Here is a 23,844-nt window from a genome sequence, read left to right on the forward strand (position 1 = left end):
AGAGCGAGAGCAAAACATTAATAATAATATTTAAAAGAGAAATAAAACCAAACATGAAATGATAATAATAATAAGAAAACTATTTCAGTACACTACACACATACTTATACATATATATATATATATATATATAAATAATAGTATTAGAAATCATATGGTATAAAGATATATAATCGACAATATTAAAATATATACATGATAATATATATAAAAGATATATGTATATATAAATATATAATATAATATTAAAATATAATAATACAACATAAAAAAACATGATACAAATAAAGTATAGTATTAAGAACATATATATAATACATGAAGAATATACATAATACTAAAATATTTAGGTAATATATACGTATTAAAAAAACTAGTAATAATATTACCTAGGTATATACAAATATATCAAGTATATATACGTATTATAAATATATAAATATATAACAAAGCATAAACTAATAATAATAATAATAATAATAATAATGATAACATTGGAATATAAAAGAAACAAACATAACATTAATAAAATATTAAAATAAAGTGAAATAAAAATATTAAATATGAAAATATATATATGTATACACGTACATAATAAAAATATATACTAATACATAATAATAATAATAATAGTAATACTAATAATACTAATAATATAAAAATAACAAGGATATTTAATAAAGATATAAAATAAACGAAAAAAGGACTAAAATTAAATTAAAAACAAAGTTGTGGGGCCAATTTGAAATGAAAACAAAGAAAAGGGACTTAATTGTACGCGCGTGAAACGTTGGGGGGACCGAAACAACAATATTTCCACTTCCTCTAAACGCAGCGCATTAACAGGATTAATTTGATAACCTCAAAAAATCATGGGGCCGAATTGAAAACCGTAAAAAAACTTAATTGCGAAGCATCAGAAAAGCGGAAGGGCTGCGCGCATAAATATCCCATTCAAACAAAAACACGCGGATCCTCTAGCGGGTCAGGTCGGATGGGTCGGGCATTGCCAAAACGACGTCGTTTTGGGGCTTAAGTGTAGCCCCCAAAACGACGTCGTTTTGGAGGGCTATATAAGGCCTAAAATAACTAAAAAATCATTTGGGAGAGGGAAAGAAAAAAAAAAAGAGAGAGGAAGAGAGAAGGGGGGAAGGAAATCGGCTAGGGGCGGTCACCGGACGACCACCGGAGGTTTTCATGGCGGCGGTCTACCACCCATGAAAAAGGTAAAAAAATTATTTTATTTTATTTTTATTATTTTTTGTATTTTTTTATGTTTTAATATATATATAGGTTAAAAAACTTAAAACCGAATTTAAAATAGAAAGAAAAAAGAAATCACCTTAGGTTTTTAAGCTTTTAATCCTTTGATCTTGGTGTTTTGTATGCACGAATGATATTTCGTATTTAAAATGATTGAATCACTATATTGAATCTGAGATTGAATGTTTCACTTTCTTGTTTTTGTGTTTATCTCTTACTGCCAAAATGAAAGAAAAAAAGAAGAGAGCCCCCCGTATTACATTCGGATCTGGCCTTTATAGCCATTTCTATACAACATTTTTTTAAGTTTCTTGCCATTGCTCCTTGTCGCCTGCTCTGTCTTGGTGCTTGCTTCACTTTGCAGGTGTCAGATAACCCTCAGAGGCACGGTGGCGTGCGTGGTGGCCGACATGGTGGCATGGAGAGCTGGGGCGCCAGGGCATGAGGCTGATGGCTGGTGTCAGAACAAGTGGAAGCCGAAAATGGGGCCAGGGTTTTGGTTGTAGATGGGCTAGTTTAGGGTTTGTGAATTGGGTATGGGTAATTTGGTTTTGGGCCTGCCGGGCCATTGTAAAAAAAACTATTTATTTTGGTTTATTTGTAAATGGACTGGGCCAAAATTGGCCTATAACATCATGCATGGCCACAATACCAAGCAAAGCTCGAATCGAACTATGCTTAACAACTGGGGAGAACACATCTGTGAAGTCCACTCCTGGAATTTGACTGTAACCCTTTGTAACAAGCCTTGCTTTATATCTAAGTTCTTCAACTCCTAGAGTCTCTTCTTTCTTTTTAAACACCCATTTACAACGAACAGTCTTCTTACCTTTAGGAAGTTTCACAAGATCCCATGTTTTGTTTTTGTGAAGTGATTTCATCTCCTCTTGCATAGCAAACATCCATTTTTCTGAGTCTTCACAGCTAACCGCCTTAGAATAATTAGATGGCTCTTGGTCTACATCTATATCTTCAGCCACATTTAAAGCATAAGCAACTAAATCAGCTTCGGCATACTTCTTTGGAGGTTTAATTTCTCTTCTAGTTCTGTTTTTTGCGATAGAGTATTGTAGTGAAGAAGCAACTCTATTATCAATTTTTGTACTGGCTTGAGAAGTTGACTCTGTATTAATCTGATATTCCACCTGCTTTTGATTTTCTTTATTGGAAGAGTCTTTAAGAGATAAGTTAGGTAGCATAGCAGTTTCATCAAAAACAACATCTCTGCTAATCATAACTTTTTTATTTTCAGGACACCATAACTTATACCCTTTTTACACCAGCTTTATAACTAAGAAAAACGCATTTGATAGATCTCAGTTTCAATTTTCCATTATCAACATGAGCATACGCAGGACACTCAAAAATCTTTAAATCAGAATAATTAGCAGGATTACCAAACCATACCTCTTGTGGAGTCTTTTTCTCAATGGAAACGGATGGAGATTGGTTGATCAAAAAACATGCAGTAGAGGTTGTTTCTGCCCAAAACGACTTTGGTAAGTTGGCATTTGACAACATACATCTAACCTTCTCCATGATCATTCTGTTTATTCGTTCTGTAACGCTATGTTGCTGTGGAGTATAGCGAACTGTCAAGTGTCTCACGATCCCTTCTGATTTGCACAATCTATTAAACTCATCAGAACAGAACTCTAAGCCATTTTCTGTGCAGAGATATTTTATTTGTTTTCCTGTCTGTTTTTCAATCATAATTTTCCAATACTTAAATGCGAAAAACACATCGCTTTTCTGCTTCAGGAAGAGCGCCCAAACTTTTCTAGAAAAATCATCAATAAAGGTTAGCATATAATTAGCTCCACCTCTCGAAGGCACTCTGGATGGCCCCCACAGATCAGAATGAATATACTCCAACGTTCCCTTCATGTTATGGATTCCTCTGATGAATTGAACTCTCTTTTTCTTCCCAAAAACACAGTGCTCACAAAAATTCAGTTTGCAAATTTCTTACCCATCAAGAAGTCCTCTTTTGCTCAATTCTGTCATGTCATTCTCACTCATATGCCCTAGGCGCATATACCAAAGTTTAGTAATATCATCATCTAACAAGGAAGAGGAAGCGACAGCTGCATCACCAGTAATAGTAGAACCCTACAAAACATATAACTTGGCAATCTTTCTCTGCCTTTTTATCACAAAAAAGGAACCTTTGAAAATCTTTAAAACCCCACTTTCAGCCGTGTATTTGTAACCTTTTGAATCAAGAGTACTCAACAAAATTAAATTTCTTTTCAATTCTGGAACATGTCGTACGTCACTAAGTGTTCTGACAACTCCATCAAACATCTTAACTTTAATTGTTCCAACACCTGCGATTTTACACGAAGCATTATTTCCCATCAAAACAACACCTTCAGACACTATTTCGTAAGTTGTAAACCAATCTCGATTAAGACTCATGTGGAAGGTGCAGCCTGAATCAAGTATCCACTCCTCGCTTACTTTAGAATCATTGACAGAAGCGACTAAAAGTTCACCATCGCTGTAGTCTTCTACAACATCAGCTTCACCAGAATTTTCTGGTTGTTTTCCCTTTTGATTTGCAGCCTCCCTTTTAATCTTGTTCTGTAGCTTATAGCACTCAGATTTAATGTGTCATTTTTTTCTTGCAGAAGTTACAAGTTTTACCTCTGTTTGAAGACTTTGATCTACCTTTAGATTTACCAAGAGGATTCCGTTCCTGTGTCCTACCACGATCATTATCAGCATTCCGATCTTGTCTCCCACGAACAATGAGACCCTTTTTCTGAGAGTCGGGTTTAACTACAAGATGCTTCATCTTATCATACGAGGTTAAAGAATCATAAACCTCATCAACTGTGAGAGACTCATGGCTATATAAAATCGTGTCTCTAAAGGTTGAATAAGAGGGGGGCAACGAACAAAGTAGAAGCAACCCTAGATCTTCCTTATCATACTGAACCTCTATGGCCTCCAAGTTTGAGAGAATTTCTTTAAATACTGTTAAGTGTTCATGTACAGACGCACCTTCCTCCAAACGATGAGCATAAGGACGCTGCTTCATATACAACTTGCTTGTTAGAGTTTTCGACATGCATATTTGTTCTATCCTCTTCCATAATACAGCAGCAGTGTTCTCTTTCATCACATCCTACAAAATTTTGTTGGACAAATGCAGATGTAATTGTGTTAACGCCTTTCGATCCTTACGCTTCTTCTCTTCATCTGTTAATGTCGAAGGCATCTTATCTATCCCTAGCAGAGCATCCTCCAGATCCATCTGCGCAAGAATTGCTTGCATCTTAATCTACCACAACGCAAATCTGGTGTTGCGATCCAACAGCGGAATTTCATACTTCAAAGACACTATTACCGTGATCGAGATGAATAACCCAGAAGCTCTGATAACAATTTGTAAAAAATAAAATAAAGTAAAATAAAAAAACACACAGATTTTTACGTGGAAACCCTTTCGAGAAAAAACCACGGGCAGAGGAGAAGAAAATTCACTATGTCGAATTCAAATTTTTACAAGAGGATAGACTATGTCTATTTATAGGCTTGTAAAGTCATATTCTAGTAAGACTGAAATACCTTATTCTAATCAATATCAAATAGATAGAATTTAAAAGGTTTAAAAAATCTTATTCTAAAATAAAATAAAAGAAGTATAATTCTATATGAATTCTTCTTTTATTTTATTTTATCAATATATTTTATTTAAATAAGGATTCGAGTCATTTAATTCTAACAATATGTGTCTAAGAGCAATCTTGTTTAAGTAAGTAAAGTGGGGAGCAATATAGTTTTCTATTCAGGTGGCGATTAGATTTAATAGGTCTAGTGACCAAGTGGCAATTAAACTCGAATAAATTTGATGAAATTCCACACGTTGACCATGTTGGAAGGAGATTTGACCACTTGACTTAGCGAAATGTGAGAGATAATGCTAAACCATAAGGGAGCAAAATCTTTTTGTGGTGATAATTAATTGTTAATTGGATAAAATATGTCGATGTTTAGTTTGAATCCTAAATAAATGTAGGGATATATTTCTCTCTTAAATCTGGTTGCCGACATATTTTCTTTCTTTTTCCTTTTCTGGTCCTTTAAGAAATAAAAAAAAGCTAAAGTGAAGATCAATGATAAAGGCATGTTACACGAATCATTCAAGACACAAAGTTTTTATACATAACTTGATTATGGGTATCATATGTAAGGTATAGCATCCCCTATTCATGAATTGAATGCGATAGCCACTATTATCCAAGATTAATCATATCTTAGGCCTAATTTGGACTAACCAAATGATAAATAGGAATTTTATATTTAAATTTAGTAAATCATAGGGATGTTGTTCAACGGGTTCAAATTTGGATAAATTAAAATAATTGCTTTGACTGAGTAAGTTTTGTTCGATTCTTTTAAAATAAGTCTAGTGTTATTCAGTTTTTCGCCTTTTGTATGTTGTATTTGTTGAATTTTATATTACAATTGATCAAACATATATTTATACATACATTAAATTTATATCTATAACTGTGCAATATATTTGACATAATTATAAATTTAGCTTAACTCTTATTTTCCCTAAACTTTTCAAATTTCGTGAAATTATTGTTTTTACTTACAAAAAAATTAAGTAAATTGTTACAATTTTAACAATGTTTGTGTGATAACTCAGGTAGAAGTCTACTTGTGCTTCACCACTAGTGTGTATAGTCTTCTTTTTTTTTAATCTTATGAACATTTTTTTAATTTTAATAATTTTATGCACTTTTTAAAAAATCTTTTATAAATTACACAATAACTACCACATGAGCTGTCAAGTCAGTCCTTAATACATATTACAAAATAAATAGACAAGTTACCTAATAAAATCTATGTAAATATATAAAATAATACTACAAAAATAATATGAGTAAGTATAAAATGGACTTAAGCTAGTCATTTACAAATACGGATATGCTTGGATAAAATTTTAAATGCGAATTGAAACATATCATGCCACAGATTTTTTATAAATGTGTCAATATTATGCTTAAATTCGATCCAAATTTATCTCGACCCATGAACGCCTCTACTAAATAATCAGCCACATATTATATTTTTCTAAAAAAAGTTACATACCTTAAACGTATGTATCACATGTTAATCTTATAAAATCGAACATAAATTTTCATATATATATATATATATATATATATATGTTTTATACATGCTTTTGTAGAACAAGTCATGTTAAGTCTATATTATACTTTATTTTTGGACCAATTGTACCTTCTTTGTCCCAAGAAAAAAAGAAGGAAAGTACAATCCACAACCGCATGCTTCAAACAAGAGAAAGCGAGACTGAAAGATGAATATCATGGCATGGGAAAGCTGGTGGAATTCAACTTTAATGACATATGGTAACAGTGATGTACTATACCCCCAAAATAAGAAGAATAATAAAATTAGGAAACATTGCTATTGAAACTGAAAAACAAAGAAACATATTTCAAGACTATGTCCCTATCATCCCATCAAAGAAATTTGTGGTCCAATGTCTCCATCTCATTGACAAATACTTCTCTTCTTCCTTTTTTCAAAAACTAATTATAGCTATGGTTTATCTTTAATTTCTCTCCTTTCTTCCCCGAAATGGACCATTAATTAACCCCAAGCTTTCACACTTTGTTGATATTGGAATAGGTTTTAAGATATTGTTAGGATCGGGACTGTTTAACAATGTTTGTTCAGTGACTTGATCAGTTATAGATTTGGTCAGCCATGTTACAAGATAACTTGGGTATTTTAATGTGTTGCCTTTTTTTTACATGAGCCTTCTTTTAAAGTAAATAGATCTCATGGAAAGCCTCATTTTTGTTCTCAAAAAACGAAATTATCAACAAGAGCATTATATGAAGAGATTGCATTTATGAAAGAAGTTGAATTTGACTTGGATTAAAGAGAGGACTTTCCTTTCCTCATCGATGGCTATTTTCAAGAAGTGATTTTTTGATTGACTTATGACTTCCCTGATTAAATACGGTAAAGTCAAGTTTATCCTAATTACTTGGTACTTATCACTACTACCTATGATGCTTATAAACAGGCAGTACATTGTACTTTTGAAGGTACTTATTTTTATTTGGGTAGAGAGTTTCAAATAATTATTTTGGCTAGCTAATTTTTCTCTCAATTGTAGGTATTATTTTTGAGTAAATTTAAACTTTTGTAAGTGAGGCTTGGGTGAGTGGTTGTAATTAGTTTGGACTAACTATTGAGGTTCCAAATACATTTGGTAGAAGGGTAGTTTGAGCTTACACTAATAAGTGGTTGGATCAATTGAGGAATAAGAGACCATTCATTAAGTAAGGCTCCATAGAGTAGGATTGTTTCCGAACTATATAAACAAACAAATGTGTGTAGATCTCTCTCTACATTTTTTATTTATGTTTCTGTTTTATTGTGTCTTCAATATTGTGATTGAACACAATATCAAAGAGTAAAGTGATATTCGCCACAAACTAACATGTTTTTCATATACTCTTTTAAAGAAGATGAATTTGGCTTGAAAGTTAGATGTTGTTGCAAGATGAACATAAGTTTTGAAGGGATTGTAGTTTGTACTTCAAGGATTTTTTTATACTCAAGTTAATAATAGTGTTCTTACCCTTTTAAGACTTTTTAAGGACTTGGGTTCGAACCTCACCAAAGTCAAAATAATAAAATATTTCTTTAGTGAACCTTACACACCCTTTTGGGCTTTTCTAAGAGTTAGGAGACAAAATTGTGGGACTAAAATCGAGCATAAACACTTCGAGTACAATATCTCTACTGTTCGAAATACGGACTGACTATTCAGAGAACGAAATTTCAAAGACTTCTTCCATTAAAAGAGTCGGTTCCCTTTCAACAGGTATTTATATATGGTCTCTAGGGTAGTAGAAGTTGTTCATTGGTCTGTCGTCTAATTATGTTAGCATGTTGTTCTGCCTAGTGATTAATTTGTTAGCCTTGCGTTCTTGGTTACTCATGGTCCTTCCTAACAATACAATTGATCATCACAGGCAGCTACTTGTTGTCTCAAGTGGCTGATTTGCTTATTGCCAACTAAACAAACTGGGTGCTTTGAGCTTTGTAGACTTAATTTCTTTGAGTTGTAACCAACTTCAATATTGAATTTCGTCCTTATTTATAAGTTGGTATTACAGACTTCAATTCCTGGTTTAAAACTATAAGTTAAAACTTCATTTCCTTGGAATTGGGATAGAATATAACAAAGCTAGTATAACAATTTTCAAGTATTGCTTGATAATAAATATGATTTTCATTAACTAAGTGTTTATAGCTACTAGTTACAATTTACCATTCAAGAAAATATTTAGGTTTTTTTGATAAAATAAGCCTTAGAACTTTTTAAAAAGAAAATTAATTAAGCCCTTCAAAATTTTTTGCACTCATCAATTGAGTCCTTGAACTGACAATTTAACCAACGAGACCATTTAACCCATGTTGATCATTAGAAATTAACGGAAACTCTAATGTGGCTACCAACAGATATCATGTCAACGTTGTCACATCAGTAAAAATAAAAAATATTTTTAATTTATTTTTAAAATAAGTATACAATGAAACTGGACAAATGATTGTTCAAGTTCATTTGAATTTGGACAATCAGTTGTCCAAATACATTCTCAAATTACAAAAAAAAATTAGATTATAAAAATCATTAAATTATAAATTTAAAAATTATAAAAATATTTAAAAATTAATTAGAACTCATAAAATTTATAAAAAAAGTTTATAGCGAACATCAACAACTTATATCATAAAATCAAATTTAACAATTTTTGTTTGTTATAATTTTTCTCTCTTTTTCAATTTGTGCAAGTTAAATTATCAATCAAAATGTGAAAACTAATGTTTATAAAATTTATATTTTAATTAATTTCTAATTTTTATAAAATTTTATGGTTTTAATAATTTTTTATAAATTTCACAAAATTTTATGGTTTTAATTAATTTTAATCATTTTTATAAAATTTAAAAATATTAATTTTTTATAAATTTTATATTTTTATTTTATTTTATAATTCCAAAATGCATCTAGATAAAATGGTGTCTAGATTCAACTAAAATTGGACAAATATTTACCTAGGTTCATTGGTGTACTTATTCTTAAAAAAAAAAAATTCGCTGACGTGGCTCTATCACATCAAAAAGCAATGTTGGTGTGTCACTTTTTAATGGTCACATCAATGTTGTCGTTAGTTTCTAATGGTCAATATTGATCCAGGGGCCTCTTTAGTTAAAATTATCAATTCAAGGTTCAATGTTGTAAAAAGTTTGATTGTGTTTAATTATTTTTTCTTGAAAAAGTTCAAGGGCTCATTTTACCAATAAGCTAATTGTTGCAAAAATTTCGGACGGACTTAATTGATTTTTCTTAAAAAAAATTTGAGGGCTTAACTGAAGCTTAACCAATCCGCCTTGGCCTCGACTTTTAAGAAAAAAATCTGCCTGACCCAAAAGTTAATAAGATATTTGACTCCGAACCAAATTTAATTTAATTGTTTTATTTTTATTTTAAAGCAAATAAGATTACGATTTTTTAATTGTTTTATTTTTATTTTGAAACAAATAAGATTATATTTTCAGTTTAGACTTAAAACTTAATATATTTATATATTTATTTATTGAAAGAAAAAACTTAATATATATATTAGGGGCATTATTGTAAATATCTTCAGGTGAGGCAAGGCGGATTTACCTCAAACCTAGCTCAACTTAACTATTTTTCTAATTCCACAAGCCCTGACCTGCCCTAAACCTGGTTTTACAAAAAAAAAATGACCCTAATAGATCGAGTCAGGTTAAAACCAGTCAAATTCGAGCTTTTTTTGCCATCCCTCCTATGCGATATTTTTTTATTAACAATTTTTTACATATATTTATTGTTATAACATGCATCAAAATTAGGATATTTTTAATTATTAAAAGAAAATATAATATTTTTAAAGTCTTGTTGAAGGGAGGTTGTAAGTATGATGGTTGGTGGTTTGAATCCCTACAGGCGCATTCTCCATGATTAATATTATGCAAAACACTAACACCTCTACAATGATCTTGCAAGTACCTATCTCCACCAATCAAGGCGTCCCCCTTCATGAACCATAAAAAAGCTTTCTGCAAAGGTCGGAGACAAAACCTCAAGACAAGAGGGGTTCATCGACTCCGAAGTATACAACACTTCCGAAGACTTCTCCTAATAGAGAGTCCAACCTCCCATCAACAAGTCTAAATATTTCAAAGATAATTTTCCATATTCGAAGAAGTATACAATCAAAGAACATTTGAAATGGACTTTCTAATGACATATCTCAATATTTACTATCAATGTTTTAACCATATTTGATTTGGGCAATAACTTGAAGATAATGCTGACTGAAACTAGATTTAAATATCTTAAAACTAAATGTACGAGAGTAAAGTTGCTGAGTGATTAGTTGAAATTAAATCATAACTTGTACAACGAATTATACAATTATATACAAAAAGGCATGATATTTCCCTATTCGTTGATACAACTATGAATTGATATTTAATTATTTATTTTAATTTTTGCTAAGTCATATCGTCAAAGCAAAGTTTCAAAAATCAAATGGATGTCACATTAGCTAACTACCTTTGAAATATTTTCTTGGGTTTTTTAAGAGAAGGCAAAGGCCAAGGAGAGTTGTTGAATTATGGACTTACTTGAGTTTCTGTTTTTAATTAGGGTTGGTGAACACTCCAATCATGCTTCAAGTAATCATTAATGGTTCCAAAACTATCGTTAGTTATAGTGAAATTTGTCTCAAATCAATTTTAATTATCCAACTTTCACATCTTTCTTTTAACTTTTCCTATTAATATTGTTAATACATTAGATCGACGAACGTAAAGATGAAGGAAATTCTAGTCTAGAAGTAGAGAAGAAGAAGCATCTCCTACTCCTTTTTTGGATGTCGGTAAAATTTTATTATATAAGGTCGAATTCCGGATCAAATCATTTTTATTATAATTATATAATATATAGCTTACAATGTTATATGCACATGTGACGCATATTATATGTATGCAACTAAATTAAATCTCAAATTTAAGATTTATAATTTGGTATTATATCTCAATTTGATATTTTACATTGGAAATTGGTTTTATAAAAAAGTTCAATGGGTATTAAGAATTAAAGGTGTCATACACTTACATTTGTGACTAAATTGTTATTGGATTTTGTATTTTAATATGTTTAATTTAATATGAAATATTAACATGTTTAAAATAAATTGTAGGTGAATAAGAAATTGTTCTCATAATGTTTCAATAGAAAAAATCTCAAGCCCCAACTATAAATTTGTCTTGTGATTTGAGGTATGAGCTATGAATTTTATATTTTAGTATGTGTACGTAATTTAACATGGAGTTTTCTCAGAGTGGGTTCAATTAGGTTCAATAGATTTTTATAACTGTTTGTTTAGCCTAGAGTCAAAAAAGACTTACCTTTACGCTATGTGTCTTTAGTTCTCATAATTTGAGCCTCAAACAACTTCTTCTTGATGAGTCTTATGGTGGAAACCTTGAGCCTAAAACAAGTAAAAAACCGAACATTCCCTGTCCCAGTTCGTAAATGCACTATGAAATAGACATCGAGCCATGGATATTGAGAGAAAATTTATGGTGGTTTCATTGTATACTTTAGAGGAAAAGAAGAGAGTGTATGATATGGTATGTATAGACCCTTGCTAAGAAATCGAAAAAGAATGATATGGTATGTATAGACCCTTGCTAAGAAATCGAAAAAGAAAATTGTGTGAATAAAAGCAAAGTGAGGGTTAAAAGTAAAGTGAGTGAAACAAAAGCACGATTAGCAATAAAAGCATTGTGAGTGAAAGAGTGCAAAGAATTAAAAAAATGACTCAAATGAAAAATCTGTTAAGAATATCAAAAGAAATCTTTCAATTCATAATGTATCAATACTTGCTAGCTTGTTATACGTACCAATATCAAACACTATCTCTTAAATTTTTGGAGAGATAAGGAAGGCGAGAAAAAGAAAAATAATGAGGTGAGCTTCATGATGAAATTGGGGGCGAATAAGGAACAATGTCGTATGTTTCACTGTTTCTGGTGTTTGAAACCATTTTGAGCTACTTTTTTGTTTTAAATCTGAACCGTCCTAAGCCTCGAAATGTTAAAAGCCTAGAAGACCTAAATGACCCAAACATTTCATTGCACAATCCTCTTGACTTGCTTATGTTTTCTCTTATCAACATCTTCGATTTTGCTTTATGTGTCTATAATGTATCTATATATTTCATTTTGATAGATAACACGATTGTACGTATATTCGTTTGAATTGTCTCTAGATTTGTTAGCCTTTTAACTTGTTGAACTAACTTTATTTGCTTTAAGAACATCCGAATTAGCTAAATATCATTCTTAGGCTGCATGTAAGATAGTCTTTATACAAATTCAATATTTAATGACCATGTTGCATTTTTGCTCGATTTAGTCCAAGGGTCATCTCTTGCATGTTTTGTGGGCTTGCTTAAGGACAAGCAAAGACTTAAGTGTGGGGGAGTTTGATCTGTCGTAATTTGATATGTTAAATTAGGCTTCCCGTTACGCTTAAAGAACTTGTTTCTGAGCAATTTATATGTTTTTGTCGTGTTTTTACTTTTTTTTTCATTTTTTACCTTAATAAGTGAAATAATGCGTTTCATACCACTTTTGAGACCCAAAATGGCCAAATGCACTATTGGGGATATAACGGTTGATTGCGTGTTGTAGGGAGTCACCAGAAGCCCAAACGTGAGCGAAAACATCACTTAGAAAGGGTATCGTGATATCAAAACTTGGAAGTCGTGATACCTCTAATAATATTGAATTGAAGAGGATCAAGGCCAGCTACAATGGTATTGCGATCAAAGGATTCCCTCAAGTCAAGATTGACGTTGGTATTGCGATACCCCTAACAAGAGGAGACAAAAAATGACTACAAAGATAATCCTTATCCAACTTCAACACCAATAAAAAAAACTAGCTAATATGGAGTGTGTGTGAAGTTTGTTTTTTTGAACCCTCATAATTTATCAAATTTTCAAGTTAAGTTTTTTAAAAGAAGAAGTCAATAAAATCAACGCCATAATTACTTGTAGTTCCCACAAAAATCTTGGCTATTAGTATTGTATTGAAATTGAAAAAGAAAAAGAAAAACACTTGAAAGTGACTAAAAATATGTTATCATGAATGTTTGATAAAACATGAGGACTATTCATGATATTTTCCTTTTTCCATTTGAGCCAAAAAAAAAAACAATGAAGAATTACATATAATTGATCTCAACCATTTTCTCTACTTTGCTAATTATATTTTTAATTTTATATATGAAAAGAAAAAAGCCACCTTATTAGCAATATATTGATTATTTGTGAAAATAATAAAGTGGTCATATCTACTGTTAAGGTAATGATTATTAGTGACTAAAATTATGGTGATGTGAATCTCAATTGGGCCACCATCTGATTTTGCAATTTGCAATTGACTCAACATTCTGTGTCTTCAATTGAAAGTCCCAATCAACAATAATTTTGATTGTAATTATGAAACTAATATATGCTTTATAAAGTGTGTTTAACATCCCAATCTTTTGATTTGACGTTAAACATGATACTTACCAACTATTTACCATTATTTTTTTCTATGGGGTTATGTGTTTAAATTGAAAGCCACTTTGTTTTATATCACTTAGCTACACCAAGCTTTGTTACATTTCTAGGATGTAATTGAGTGGAGTCGAAATATTGAAATATTTGAGTTTAATTTTGATTTGAAATTTGAAGTTTGATTTTAATTCAAATTTAAACTCAATCGAATATCTATTTTTATGTTCAAACTCAACTCGAGATACAATTGAACTATTTAAACTTGAGCTTGATTATTTCGTTTATCTATTTTTTTTACTAGAGCTCGATTAAGTTCACACCTATTCAAGCTCAACTCGATAATTAAGCTTCAGGATAATAATATATATTAAGGGCAATAACGTAATTTAATAATATAAAATACTTAAAATGTATATAAAAAATGTAATGCTTGATAAGGTTCGTAAGTAATTCGAGCAGAGGATTACTAAGTTTTAATTTAACTAGATAATTACCAAATCGAGTTCAAACCTTTTCGAGTCAACTCAAATAGCTTACGCATACTAGTATAACATTTATACCCTAACCCAAGAAAAGAAATTCAAAATGACCATTTTTTCGTAAAAAAGAAAAACAATTAATTTTAATTAAATTATTCAAATGGGCTTTTGGTCTATTCATTCCTTCGTGTAAGCCTGGAGCCACATTGGTCCACAATTCCTTCCCAAAAGACTTGGCTATTGGGCCAGGCTGAACCTGTCACAACATTGATTTTAAAAAATTTATGTCAAAACCCGAACTTTGCTCAAGCTAAGCTCAATTGGGTAGTGTGGATCGCGTTCTCTTCTCCTTTTTCTTTTGATATAACATTTAAAACTACTCATAGTCTCTTTACAACATTAAATAGGAGGATAAGCACGTTTCAACGCGCTCGGATCCACATCTTCTTGTATTGACAACAATATCAATACTAACTAAGCTAAGACTCTAATGCGGATCATATTCTAATTTATATTAATAAAGTTGACATATTTTCTTTTGAGTAATCATTTATTGTTAATCCATTATAATGTCTCGTGTTACGCATGGATAATTGGATATGCTTCTTTCATTAGCCATTTAAAAGCTTTTGGACCCTCTAGCTAAAAACAATGAGTGGAGCTGCTGTGTGGTAAGAAAGTTCCTATCCAAACAAACAGATATTGCATTGGTCTTCTATGTAGTGAAAGGCATCCTCAGCTCAAAGTTGATCCAAATGAAAAGAATAGCAAAGAGAGAGCATGAATTCATTATTTGTAAATTTATTGGGCATTGAAATGGACATGAATTGGACTATTTGAGTTGGGTTGTGTAGGAAATTTTTAGTCACTATTTCTGTTGTTTCATGTCCTGTTCGAATAGTATAAAGCAGGCAAAGTATATCTTGTTTTGTTCAACTTTGACTAGAACTCTACCTTTATCTTATTTTCTTAAAAGATACGGAGTTGATCAGACTGATTGACTTCAAGTGGGAGACTTATTTACTAAGGAGCTTATCAAATTTACTGCAAGTTGGATTGCACTTATTGAAGGTTGACTTACCCTATTTCGACTTGCAGATGAAACTATTTGAAATCTATTTATAGGCTGTTGATTTCACACCACAGAGTATGCTTTTTGTTAGTCTTTTTCTTCATATATTGAATGTTAGTTTTTGAGCATTCAAATACATTTTATTTAGGCATTTATAGGAGAGTTATTTTTTTATTGTATTACGAGGTTTTAAGGAGAATGATTATGACAATTTATGTTCGATTATGGGGTTGTAATTATTCATTGTGAGAAGGTAGACTGGGCTTAAAATAATAGTTGTATTAGATTAATTGTTGAATAAAATCAATTTTTTGAGTGAAGCTCCGCAAACAAAGAATTGGTGAATCCAAATGGCATTTCCTTTGACACAAAATAACCAATAGCGAGATGAAATATTGAGAGAATATTCCTTTGACATAATTTATAAATGTTGAGGGTTAAAATTATTATTATGTCAATTTTAAAAGCTACGAAAAAAGACAATTAAATATTTGAGTGACCATTTTTTTAATTTCTCATTGTTGGGTGACCAGAATAATTTTATTAATAGTTGGGTAACTACTAGTGTATTTTAACCAAAATATATTTGAATAAGTAATTTGAAATATGATATATTAAAAAGAAGGCATAATGACTTATTTAGCCCTCCAACTAAAATATTTTATTTTAGCTCTCAAATTAATATTTGCCTCTTTTAGCCATTGAACTTGCATTTTTTGTCAAATCATTCCAAAATGGATAAAAAAGTTAATGTTTGCTAACTTTACTGACGTATTTAAGTAATTTTTAAATTTTTAAAAATATGAAAAAATTATTTTTTGAATAATTTTTATTTTTTAAAAATAATTTTTACATATTTTTTAATTTGTAAATTTATAAAAAGTTAATTAAATGCTTACGTGTCATCCACGTGGCAATCCATATCAGCAAAGTTTAAAAAAATGTTAACTTTTCCATTCATTTTGGGAGTGATTTGACAAAAAAAACAATAATTTAAGGGCTAAAAGGGCAAAAAACTTAATTGGAGGGCTAAAATGATTATTTTTGTAAAGTTGGAGGGTCAATAAGTTATTGTGCCAGAAAATAAAAAAGCTTTGGAGCCCTGTATAAACCCAAGAGACACTTCCAGGGGCAATAAGCAATATGCGCTTCTTTGTTTCTCTCGAAAAAGCCTAAAGTCATCACTCATCACTACCCCTTTTCCTCTTTTTTCTCTTTTTTCAGTTTTGTCATTTTCTTGAAATATATTTTTGTATTTATATAATATTTTCGTTTTTTTATATCTTTATTAAATTTGATATCTTTGGATCAAGTGACATGATTCAGAAATTGTTTTTTTATTATTATTATTATAAATATTAGTAAATTATTATAGAAGTAAATTATATAATTTTAAAACCCATTATTTTTTAAATAATTATATAATTTTAATTTTTATATATAATTTTTCACTCATATAATAATTCTGCCTTACTTTAATATTTAATTATTAATAATTATATTATATTTATTTATATTTAAAATTAACATAATCTAAATTGAATCGAATCAGTCAATCAAACCAAAAATTAGTAAAGATATTGATCCAGTGAAAAAAAAAACCTATTAAATTACGAACTAATACTAACCGATTAAATTGAATTAAAAATTAGTTAATAATTTTTATTTTTAAAATTTTAAATACAACAAAATTCTAACCAATGTTCTTGGCCCACTGAAAACCCCACTTCCATCAACCTTTGTCAGATGTTTATCCCACGGTTCACAATCACACTACAGTCCAAATTTCTTTTTAACAGATTTTTTATATAAAATATTCTTTATAAATTTAAAATTTAATCTTATATTTTTATTTTCAGAAATTTATTTTTATATTTTAAAATTTAAATTTAACTGATAATATTATTTAATTTATTGTTATGACATTTTAAAATAAATAAAAAATATTCATGTGATGATCATGTAATTAAAAAAAATTAGTTAAATCTGAATTTTAAAATCTAAAAATAAAGAGATTAATTTTTAAAATAAATATATAAAATTAAATTTCAAATCTTTCAAAGAGTATAAAAGAGTTATGACATATTTTAACTTAAAATATTTTGAAAATTATAATATTTCTAATTAAGTACTTTTTTTGTAATTTGTGTAATAAAATAATACTTTTGTTTATACAAATTTATAGTAATCTATACTTATATAATGTGTTTTATTAAGTTCGTTTCACGAGTTAATTCGACACGAACTCAATTATGAAATTATTTAAAAATCCTCTTCTAATGAAAAAAAGTAATATTAAAATATTAATCTTTTTATCCTTTTACTATTTTTATATAAAATGTTAAAATAAAACAACTAAAATGCATTATCTAAATATTGAATCCGAGCTCAAAGAATGTTTAATCATAAATAATTTACTAATTTATCTATAACTCAATTATTGATTTCTATATAAGTATAATTTAATACCATTTTTCTTTTTTATTGTGATTTAGATGAAATCTGATATAATATTTTATATAAATGAAAACTTACGTTAGAATGTTCACCCTAAAATTTCTCTCTTACGGTTCAAAAATATTTATGGACAATAATAATAATCATATATCAAAAATTATCAACATGCTAATGTCAATAACAATATTTAGGGTTCTCTCAAAATTTTTAAAAATTTCGGATTAATTCTTTTAAAATTTTTGAAAAATTTTATTTTCTCTTAAATTTTTAAAAACTTTAATTAAGCTTTCTTATAATTTTAAAACTCTCATTAATTTCAATTAGACCCTTAATTTTTTAAAAAATTCTCATTTTATCTCATAAATTTTTTGAAAATTTTACTAGGTCTCGCTGCCACTGATGGTATACATTTAAATTTCAGTGTGGGTTTGGATAGGAGATTAGATGCGGTGCGATACATTTAACTTAAGTTTTATTTCACCCGCAACTAAACGCACTGTTCATCTAAACCTAAACTAAAATGTTAATTTTCTTTTTTTATAAATGCAGAAGAAAGAAAATTAGTAAATAAATTCACTCATAAAAATGGAGATTGAAAATAAAAACAAGTAACCCCCACTGGTGCACTCCTACATGGTCGACAACACAATACATATCAAATTAAAAAAAATAATTAAATCAAACCCTAAAAGTTTTTTTCTTTTTGAAAGAAAATTCTCAATTTTTTTTTTTTGGTTAGATGGAACTAATCGCTTAGAGGAATTACCTGTTGATGACTGTGATTATTATTAACAATGATTGTGATAAAAGATTCATCTTCTTCATCTTTGAGGTACTTTGAAGGAGGTGTCATTTCACCATTTTCTTCATCAAATCCACCATTGTGATTACCATCATTATCCTCATCAATCATTAACATTCTTTTATGAAGCTTCTCTTCTGCTTCTTGCAAGAACTTGAACTTTGGGGGTGGTGATGATCTTAACTTATTGAACTCAGCATCAGTTGTAGCTTCAAACAAAGGGTTGAACCCTTGTTGTTGAATGGGTTCATCAACCGTTGGTGTATGGGGAGGTGTTAAAAATGGTGGGGAAGCAAGTGGGGTTAAAAATGGGGTTTCAACACTCATATCTCTTGACCCAAACTTACCCTTGGATTTACCTTCTTCTAACTCCAAATCCTCCTTTGTTTCTTCAACAATGGTGAAGAGAAACCTTGGTGTTGGCCTCATCAACTCGGGATGATGATGATGATGATGCTGATGGTCATCAAATGGCTTCAACATCCTATCTTTGTTTGAATGCAAATTATTATGATGATGAACATCATCTTCATTCGTTGTTGGTGGTGATGAAGATGATGAAGTTTTCAAACAAAACATGTAAAAGAAATCCCTTCTACTTGTTAATCTCTTCTTCCACCATAACAAATAATATAACTCACCAACCAAAGCTAACAAAAGAGAAGCAAAAACTATGCTCAAACCAATCCCCACACTGCTCAATGATTTCATATCTTCCTCTTCTTCTTCTTCTTCTTCTTCTTCTTCTTCTTCTTCTTCTTCTTCTTCTTCTTCTTCTTCTTCTAATTTTACATTACAAAACTAAACTAAAAATTCTTCAACTTTCCCTCAAAAATAAATAAAAAAAACCTTCTTTGGGGGAAAAGTTACCATCAATGAATTAGTTGAAAATATCACTTCATTAGTACAAGAAACAAGTGAAAACCCCAAGAAAAAAAAGAAGAATGAAGAAGAACAAAAAGATTCACTGAGAGGTCTTAATCTTCACAAAACACAAAAATGAAAAAGCCCAGGAAGCATTGCAAGAACCCAGGCCTTTAAGTTTGACTAGAATCTCACCCCATTAGTGAATTATATTATATATATATATGTATGAAGCTCTTTTCCCTTTTCTGGTAAATTCTTCTATTAATCCCTATATTTTGTGAATGTCATGGATTTAGTCCTTTATACCTTAATTTGATCAATTTTAGTTCCTTTAATTTTTGAATTTTGAGATTTTAGTTCTGAGATTTGATCAGTTTTAGTCCTTGGGTAGTTTTCAAATTTTGAAATTTTAGCCTTGACTCAATAGTAACAGTTAAATCTATCTAGTTAAATTATGTCATTAATCCTGTATTATGTGTAAAGTTATAGATTTAGCCCACGTTCACCAATTGGATCATTCTTAGTGGCTATATTCTTTGAATTTCAAATTTTTAGTCTTAATGCAATTGATAGTCGTTAAATCTATTAATTCTAAAAGTATAGGGACTAAAAATGACCAAATCAAATTACTGGTACTAAATCCACAACTTACACAAAGTATAGGGTCTAATTGCATAGTTTGATCTAAATTCTTCAAGTTAAATTCAATTATTAGTCTTGTATTATACGTATGAATATAGATTTAGTTTATATTCTCTAATTGGATCATTCTAGATCTCTATACTTTTCAAAATAACATTCGTTAATCTATTAATTGAATTTTTAGTGAGTAACATGTGGACATAACAAGCTAATATGGCATTACACATATGATAATATATTTGTCATATTAGATTTTGAAAAAATGAATTTAACAGTTATGGTTTGGTAAAGACTGAAATTTTAAAATTTGAGAAGTACAAGGACTAAAATGACCAAATTAAAGTATACGGATTAAATCTACTATTTTTGCAAAGTAAAGGAACTAAAAACAAAATTTAACCCTTTTTTTCTCAAAAGAATTAGCGACATACCTCTTCTTCTTTAGCTTTATCTGAAAAAAAAGTAATAATAGTAACAGTGCCCTAAAACCCTTGTGCTATACATATAAAAAAATAACCCTAGAAAGCTCGCTTTTCTGTGAATATTATACTATTTTCATCATTAAGCATGATTATAAAAAGCAAAAAAAAGTATTATTTAAAATTAGTATAGAAGTACAAAAAATAATTAAAAAATATGAAATATTGGACCACCGTATAAATGCATGGTATGGTATGGTATTGTGGGTTGAAATTTTATTATGATGAATTTATTATAGGAAGAAAAATGCCTTTAAATTAATATTTAACTGATTCGTAACATTAATTTAGTAAAATATTTAAAATAAGTTTATATATATATATATATATATACATGCACACTAGATTATGACACAACAACGACGTAGTTGAAAATAATTATGTAATAATTTTATTAAAAATTGAGTGGTTAAGTTGAGAAATAAATGTTATGGAGTCTTAGGTATGAATATTATCATATACATTTTTTTGGGGACGGGGATTTTATATGAAAAGATAAAATATCCTTAAAGTAATATTTATCATTTTTTAAAATGATGATCTTTTAATAATTTATTAATTGAGTTGGGATTGAATTGAATGGTAACACTAACTCGATCAAATTATTTATAAATAGTATAGATATTAAAAATAATAGAATTTGATTTATCAATTTTAACCCGAATTCGAAAATTTAATCTAATTAGTTGAATACAAACTTAGTCTAATCCGATAACAACAATCGAATATTTCTAATCTAAACGTTAAAATTATCTAAATTCGAATATAAACCTAAAATAATTTAAATTCCAAATAATCTTGAAATTAATCCAATAGGAAAGGGAAGGAGGGGTGGGCAAATGGCTTTGTATTATATGTGGTTGATAGGTCGCTGGCTTCGAGGAGGGATGCCTTACTGTGTCACATGGGATCACAATTCACAAATAAAAAGGAAAATGATGTGTCATTGGCCTTTAGTTTCTTATTACTTTTTTTTATTTATTTATCTTTTTCCCATTTTACTCTAATTACCCTTGAAAAACCTATGTTTATTTTTTTAACAAGGGTAATTTGGGAAAAAATTTGGATCCTAAAAGTTTTGGACCTAAACAATTTTACAATGATAATAATTTAATAGTGAATTTAGGACTACTTAATATTTAATAATTTAATAGTGAATTATCCACAATTCGCAATGATATAATCATAAATCTTAAACTTGAAACTTAAGAAAAAATATAACAATTATAATTAATATTTAATATTTATATGTTTAAATAAAACTATTAGTATTTATTTATAAATTTTTACTAATTTTGATTTTACTTGATAAGATATTGTGTTTTTACCCAATAATAGTGCATGAAAGATGATATTATTCCTGAATTATTATCCACAATTATGATATGTGTGTCTCAGTCTCACTATGTGCGTATGCTATGTGTGGGTCTTTGCTCATCTATGTCTAATTCTTCACTTGTTATACTTTATACTGATTGGATTCTACAATATAGTTGATCGGATTTGTACTTGTGAAACTGAAAAAAAAAAGTACCCAATAACTAACGGGAAACATTTTTAAATTTTCATAAAGTTCCACTCATAAAATAGAAATTCTATTACACGCTTATGCGTATAGAAATTACATAAAATACATAGGTGTGTTTAAAAATAACATAGAATAGATAATTAAACGTATAATTTGAGACTAATTAATAATAAATGCAATATGTATGGTATTAAAATGAAAAATAAATAAATTAAATTTTGAGTAAAACGAAATTTAAACACATTAGTACATAATATTAATGCACTACAATTATTTATCATAGTGTTATCATTAATCTTAAGTTGATGTCGAGTTAATTTTGACACTAAATCAATCAATACCATTATCAATATATTATTGCTAGAGTCCAAAGACAAAATTATTATTAACCTTTAATTCAATGTGTCATGTCATCATTTTGTTAAGGGAGTAATGACAATTAATAGGCGAGTGATCAAAATGTAACAACCTAATAACATTAATAACTATCACATAATTTTTAAAAATCGGATGATGGGAACATAATTTTAATCTTAGTTTACCAATGATATCTGTAATTCACCAAAAGTTAATAATAATCAACTGGAGCCGATGGCTAAAGGCTATCTCTATCGTGAGTGCGTAAATACTAACCTTTTAATTATACATTATCGAAAAATAATAATAAACAATTAGATTATTTCATTTAAAAAATTTAACACCAAAAGTATAGATTGTAAATTTATTAGTGGTATTTAAGGAGAGATTAAAGAATAAAAGCAAATAATTCTTGATCGCATCATATTCTTAAAACTAGATATATATGTATATATATATATATATACATTTTTTTCTTTTTCTTGTTTTTCTTTCTTCAAAACTAGATTGGTAGTTGACCACTAGTTTACGATTTGATCAAATAAATTATTAAAAATTCATAAAAATAGAAATTTTTAAAAAATAGTGAAAATTAGTTCAAATGGTTTTTTAGTTTGGTTCAACGGTTTGTATCGCTTCAACCCCTATCTTCGAACCAGTAACTTGTTCTATTCCAGTCTAGTTTTGAAAACATTGATTTTGATCAATGAAATAACTTTATTGTTCCCGTTTGGTAGAGTAAACAAGTATTGAAGTTTGAAAATAGAATCAATTGCCATCATCTCAATCACAGGAAGGTAAATTTCGAGTACTGCTAGTATTGCCAAAACATTATAAAAGAAGAAGAAAGAAAAAATAAAGAGAGATAAAACGTAAAGGAAAAAGGAAAATAAAATAATTTAAAAATATTTTTTAAGTTTATATGATGTAGCAGTTTATTATTGCTTGAAAATTTTTCAATGGATATAACATTTTGGTGTAAGTTGGATAAACATAAAAATACTTTAATACCACTTACGACAAAAAAAAAAAAAGTTTAGTACTAGTTTGAGAAAAATAGTATAGTTTAAATACTAATTTAAACGTTAAGCTCTTTTTAAAAAAATTAACGGTTTAACTGTACCAACTTGAAAAAATTTAAAGTATCACTTTGTAACCAAAAAAATATCAAGATAAAGAAAAGATATAATTTAAGTAGCAGTTGAAAATTAAAATAAATGT

The 23,844-nt window shown here is 29.0% G+C and overlaps 1 protein-coding gene across 1 annotated transcript; it reads right to left on the reverse strand.

Annotated features, from left to right (window-relative positions):
• Positions 1-18,508: 18,508 nt before the first annotated feature.
• Positions 18,509-19,810, reverse strand: LOC108462399 (uncharacterized). The gene has a single exon (XM_053024034.1). It carries the CDS (start codon positions 19,459-19,461, stop codon positions 18,694-18,696), a length of 768 nt encoding a protein of 255 aa, XP_052879994.1. The 5' UTR covers positions 19,462-19,810; the 3' UTR covers positions 18,509-18,693.
• Between the last annotated feature and the right edge of the window lie 4,034 nt (positions 19,811-23,844).

Source organism: Gossypium arboreum, chromosome 13, assembly GCF_025698485.1.
Source record: "Gossypium arboreum isolate Shixiya-1 chromosome 13, ASM2569848v2, whole genome shotgun sequence".
NCBI classification, from domain to species: domain Eukaryota; kingdom Viridiplantae; phylum Streptophyta; class Magnoliopsida; order Malvales; family Malvaceae; genus Gossypium; species Gossypium arboreum.